At 61.5% G+C, this 6444-nt stretch overlaps 1 protein-coding gene across 1 annotated transcript; it reads left to right on the top strand.

Moving 5' to 3' along the window:
* Positions 1-756: 756 nt before the first annotated feature.
* On the top strand, positions 757-5766 carry LOC130605568 (epithelial discoidin domain-containing receptor 1-like; the record flags this gene model as incomplete). The annotated part of the gene is made up of 7 exons (XM_057421169.1): positions 757-985; positions 1611-1758; positions 2817-2919; positions 3771-3957; positions 4408-4654; positions 5345-5473; positions 5612-5766. Coding segments are annotated over 7 exons (1198 nt in total), but the record flags the coding sequence as incomplete, so codon positions are not given.
* Positions 5767-6444: the final 678 nt, after the last annotated feature.

Genomic DNA, 6444 nt, shown 5'->3' with positions numbered 1-6444 from the left:
CCCCCCCCATACCCCCCATATCCCCGCCCCCCAATCCCCCCCATATCCCCGCCCCATATCCCCCCCCACATCCCCGCCCCACATCCCCCCCATCCCGCCCCACATCCCCCCCACATCCCCCCCACCCCCCCCATATCCCCCCCATCCCCCCCCACATCCCCCCCATCCCCGCCCCACATCCCCCCCCCACATCCCCCCATATCCCCCCACATCCCCCCCCATATCCCCCCCCATATCCCCCCCATATCCCCCCCATATCCCCCCCATCCCCCCCATATCCCCCCCATATCCCCCCCATCCCCCCCATCCCCCCCACATCCCCCCCCATATCCCCCCCCATATCCCTCCCATATCCCCCCATATCCCCCCCCCCCCCACATCCCCCCCCCCCCCATCCCCCCCCACATCCCCGCCACATCCCCCCCACATCCCCCCCATCCCCCCCCACATCCCCCCCCACATCCCCGCCCCACATCCCCCCCCCCAACCCCCCCCCCCCACCCCGCCCCACATCCCCGCCCCACATCCCCCCCCACATCCCCGCCCCACATCCCCGCCCCACATCCCCGCCCCACATCCCCGCCCCACATCCCCGCCCCACATCCCCCCCCACATCCCCGCCCCACATCCCCGCCCCACATCCCCGCCCCACATCCCCCCCCACATCCCCCCCCACATCCCCGCCCCACATCCCCGCCCCACATCCCCGCCCCACATCCCCGCCCCACATCCCCGCCCCACATCCCCGCCCCATAGCCTCGGCCGCAGCGACGGCGACGGCGCGTGGTGCCCGGCGGGCCCCGTGTTCCCTCGGGAACGGGAGTTCCTGGAGGTGGCTCTGTCGCGACTGCACCTCGTGACCTTGGTCGCGACTCAGGGCCGCCACGCGGGGGGGCACGGCCGCGAGTTCACCGCCTCCTATCGCCTACGATACAGTCGCGACAGGAGGCGCTGGCTCCGATGGAGGGACCGGTGGGGGGAGGAGGTGAATGGTGGGGGGCTATGGGGGGCAATGGGGTCAATGGGGGCAATGGGGATAATGGGGGCAGTGGGGGCAATGGGGGTCAATGGGGTAATGGGGGGCAATGGGGGTCATGGGGTCATGGGGGTCAATGGGGGCAATGGGGTCAATGGGACAATGGGGGGCAATGGGGTCAATGGGGGTAATGGGAATAATGGGGGCAATGAGGTCATGGGGGCAATGGGGGGCAATGGGGTCACTGGGGGGAATGGGGCAATGGGGGTCAATGGGGCAAAGGGGTCACTGGGGGGAATGGGGTAATGGGGGGGAATGGGGACAATGGGGGCAATGAGGGTCATGGGGGGCAATGGGACAATGGGGGTCAATGTGGTCAATGGGGGGCAATGGGGCTCAATGGGAGGCAATGGGGTCAATGGGGGGCAATGGGGTCAATGGGAGGCAATGGGGTCAATGGGGGGCAATGGGGTCAATGGGGCAATGGGGTCAATGGGGGGCAATGGGGTCAATGGGAGGCAATGGGGTCAATGGGAGGCAATGGGGGCAATGGGGAGCAATGGGGCTCAATGGGGCTCAATGGGGCTCAATGGGGCTCAATGGTACCCATGGGATCCCCCCTCCCGCCCCCCAGGTGATCGGGGGCAATGAGGACCCCGAGGGGGTGGTGCTGAAGGACCTGGCCCCGCCCCCCGTGGCCCGCGCCCTCCGCATCTACCCCCGTGCCCCACGGGCCATGAGCGTCTGCCTGCGCCTCGAGCTCTATGGGTGCCCCTGGGAGGGTGAGTGGCACCCACTGACACCCATTGGTTCCCATTGGCACCCATTGACACCCACTGACACCCATTGGTTCCCATTGGCACCCATTGACACCCATTGACACCCATTGGTTCCCATTGGCACCCATTGACGCCCATTGACAACCATTGGCTCCCATTGACACCCATTGGTTCCCATTGGCACCCATGGACACCCACTGACACCCACTGACACCCATTGAACCCATTGAACCCATTGACACCCATTGAACCCATTGACACCCATTGACACCCATTGGTTCCCATTGGCACCCATTGACACCCACTGACACCCATTGACAGCCATTGAACCCATTGGCACCCACTGACACCCACTGACACCCATTGACACCCATTGGTTCCCATTGGCACCCATTGGCACCCATTGACACCCATTGGCTTCCATTGGCACTCACTGACACCCATTGACAACCATTGGCACCCATTGACACCATTGGCACCCATTGACACCCATTGACACCCATTGGCTCCCTTTGACACCCATAGACACCCCTTGGTTCCCATTAGCCCCCACTGACACCCATTGACACCCATTGGCTCCCTTTGACACCCACTGATGCCCATTGGTTCCCATTAGCACCCGTTGACATCCATTGACAACCACTGGCACCCATTGATGCCCATTGGTTCCCATTAGCACCCACTGACACCCATTGACACCCACTGACACCCATTGGTTCCCATTAGCACCCATTGACCCCCATTGACGCCCATTGACCCCCATTGACCCCCATTGACACCATTGCCACCCTATTGAGCCCCATTGATACCCATTAGCACCCATTGCCCCCCACTGCCACCCCATTGAGCCCCATTGATACCCATTGGCCCCCATTGCCACCCCATTGAGCCCCATTGATACCCATTGCCCCCCATTGAGCCCCATTGCCCCCCATTGCCCCCTCCACCCCACCCCATCGCCCCTCCCGGTGGCCCCCAACCTCCGACCCCAATGGGGGCGGAGCTAAGGGTGGTGGGACCCCAGCCCCACGGCCGAGCCCTATGGGGCTGCGTCCCCATAGGAGGCCTCGTGTCCTACACGGCTCCCCATGGCCAAGTGATGCTCCTGGACCCGGCGCCCGTTGTCCTCAACGACTCCACCTACGATGGATACAGCCTTGGCCCGTGAGTCGCCGTGGGTCGCTATGGGTCGCTGTGGGTCCCTATGGGTCCTTATGGGTCGCTATGGGTCCCTATGGGTCACTATGGGTCTCTATGGGTCCCCAATGTGGTCCCAATGGGACCCAAACTGTCCTGCAGTGGCCCAAAAGCATCTCCAGATGGGATGGGGCCATGGTGACGTCATGGATGGAGTCCATGGATGGGATTGGTCCATGGTGGATCCATGGATGGGATTGGTCCATGATGGCTCCATGGATGGAGTCCATTGATGGGATTGGTCCATAGTGGATCCATGGATGGGATTGGTCCATGTTGGCTCCGTGGATGGAGTCCATGGATGGGATTGGTCCATGATGGCTCCATGGATGGAGTCCATTGATGGGATTGGTCCATGGTGGATCCATGGATGGAATCCATGGATGGGATTGGTCCATGATAGCTCCATGGGTGGGATTGGTCCATGATGGCTCCATGGATGGAGTCCATGGATGGGATTGGTCCATGGTGACACCATTGATGGGATTGGTCCATGATGGCACCATGGATGGAGTCCGTTGATGCGATTGGTCCATGGTGGATCCATGGATGGAGTCCATTGATGGGATTGGTCCATGGTGGATCCATGGATGGAATCCATGGATGGGATTGGTCCATGATAGCTCCATGGGTGGGATTGGTCCATGATGGCTCCATGGATGGAGTCCATGGATGGGATTGGTCCATGATAGCTCCATGGATGGGATTGGTCCATGATGGCTCCATGGATGGACCCCATTGATGTCATTGGCCCACGGCTGGACCCCCTGGCCGGGATTGCTCCATGCTGCGCCCCACATCTCCTGCTGCCCCCCCAGGCTGCAGTTTGGGGGCCTGGGCCAATTGGCCGATGGGATCTTGGGCCTGGATGACTTCACTCGGAGCCGGGAGCGACGCCTGTGGCCGGGCTACGACTACGTGGGGTGGCGCCGACCCCCGGGGCCTCAGCCCCACGTGGAGCTGGAGTTCGAGTTCGAGGCACTCCGGAGCTTCCGAGCCATGCAGGTGCCCCACGGCATGATGGGAGGGTGGGAGATGGGGTGTTCCCATTGGACACCTCCAACCTTAAGGGTGGAGCTTCCCATTGGAGACCCCCAACCATAGGGATGGAGCTCCCCATTGAAGACCCCAACCTTAGGGTCCAGAGGTTCCCATTGGAGACCCCCAACCTAGACCAAACCATAGGGATGGAGCTTCCCATTGGAGACCCCCAACCTTAGGGATGGAGCTTCCCATTGGAGACCCCCAACCATAGGGATGGAGCTTCCCACTGGAGACCCCCAACCTTGACCCAACCTTAGGGATGGGGCTTCCCATTGGAGACCCCCAACCTCGACCTGACCTTAGGGATGGGGCTTCCCATTGGAGACCCCAACTCAGGAGCTGAATCTTCCCATTGGAGCCCCTTGGCCTTACCCCCTCCCAGGGCATCATGGGACCTCAATGTCCCCCCAGGTCCACTGCAACAACATGCACAGCCGTGGGGTGAGCATCTTCCAGGAGGTGGAGTGTCTCTTTAAGAAGACCTTGGCCACAGCTTGGGAGCCCACCCCGGTCACCCATAGCTTGGCTGGGAGCATGAAGGACCCCAGCGCCCGCCCCATCACGGTGCCACTTGGGGGGCGCCAGGCCCGCTTCATCCAGTGCCACTTCTTCTTCAGTGGGGAGTGGATGCTCTTCAGTGAGGTCACCTTCTTCTCAGGTGGGCTCCTGGGGTCAATGGTTGGGTGATGGGGGCAATGGTTGGGTGATGGGGTCGATGGTTGGGTGATGGGGTCAATAGTTGGGTGATGGGGTCAACGGTTGGGTGGTGGGGGCAATGGTTGGGTGATGGAGTCAACGGTTGGGTGATGGGGTCAACAGTTGGGTGATGGGGTCAACGGTTGGGTGGTGGGGTCAACGGTTGGGTGATGCAGTCAACGGTTGGGTGATGGGGTCAACGGTTGGGTGATGGGGTCAATGGTTGGGTGATGGGGTCAATGGTTGGGTTGTGGGGTCAACGGTTGGGTGATGGGGTCAATGGTTGGGTGATGGGGTCAGTGGTTGGGTGATGGGGTCAATGGTTGGGTTGTGGGGTCAACGGTTGGGTGATGGGGTCAATGGTTGGGTGATGGGGTCAACGGTTGGGTGATGGAGTCAACGGTTGGGTGATGGGGTCTACAGTTGGGTGATGGAGTCAACGGTTGAGTGATGGGGTCAACAGTTGGGTGATGGGGTCAATGTTTGGGTGATGGAGTCAACGGTTGGGTGATGGAGTCAACGGTTGGGTGATGGGGTCTACAGTTGGGTGATGGAGTCAACGGTTGGGTGATGGGGTCAACGGTTGGGTGATTGGGTGCTCAACCACCCCATGGGCCCCTTCCTTGCCTGCTCCGTGGGGCTCACCCCATAGACGTGGTGGAGGAGATCGTGGGGTCCAGTGGGTGGCCTCCAGCCACCCCCCCTGACCCCTCCGTGGGGGTCATGGCCATCCAGGAGGACCAATGGCGTGGGGACGTGGCCACCAACGTCACAACGCCAGGTATGGTGGGGCGCGATGCGATTGGTCCACGGTGGCTCCATGGATGGAGTCCATTGATGTGATTGGTCCACGATGGCTCCATGGATGGAATCCATTGATGTGATTGGTCCATGATGCCCCCCTCCACCCCATTGCCAGCCCCAACGGACCCCGATGGAGGCCAACCAATAGGCAAAGCCGACCACAGCCCCACGTCCATCCTGATTGGCTGCTTGGTGGCCATCATCCTGCTCCTATTGGGTGTCATCTTCCTCATCCTCTGGCGCCAGTACTGGAAGAAGATCCTGGGCAAGGTGAATGGGACTGGGAGGGACTGGGATGGACTGGGATGGACTGGGATGGGATTGGGATGGGATTGGGATGGACTGGGATGGACTGGGATGGACTGGGATGGGATTGGGATGGGATTGGGATGGACTGGGATGGACTGGGATGGACTGGGATGGGATTGGGATGGGATTGGGATGGACTGGGATGGACTGGGATGGGATTGGGATGGGATTGGGATGGACTGGGATGGACTGGGATGGGATTGGGATGGACTGGGATGGACTGAGATGGACCGGGATGGGATTGGGATGGGATTGGAATGGACTGGGGTGGATGGGATGGATGGGATGGGATGGGATGGGATGGACTGGAATGGGCTGGGATGGACTGGGAGGGACTGGGAGGGACGGGGATGGATGAGAGGGACTGGGATGGATGGGATGGACTGGGATGGATGGGATGGATGGGATGGATGGGATGGACTGGGAGGGACTGGGATGGATGGGATGGATGGGATGGATGGGATGGACTGGGATGGATGGGATGGATGGGATGGATGGGATGGACTGGGAGGGACTGGGATGGATGGGATGGATGGGATGGATGGGATGGACTGGGAGGGACTGGGATGGATGGGATGGATGGGATGGATGGGATGCACTGGGATGCACTGGGATGGATGGGCTGCACTGGGATGGACT

Source organism: Pezoporus wallicus, unplaced genomic scaffold (genome assembly GCF_028554395.1).
Source record: "Pezoporus wallicus isolate ANWC-B61680 ecotype Strahan unplaced genomic scaffold, APGP_CSIRO_Pwel_v1 contig_9141, whole genome shotgun sequence".
Classification (NCBI taxonomy): Eukaryota; Metazoa; Chordata; class Aves; order Psittaciformes; family Psittacidae; genus Pezoporus; species Pezoporus wallicus.
Note: the sequence above shows the minus strand (reverse complement) of the source record. Positions and strands in the feature narration are given on the sequence as shown.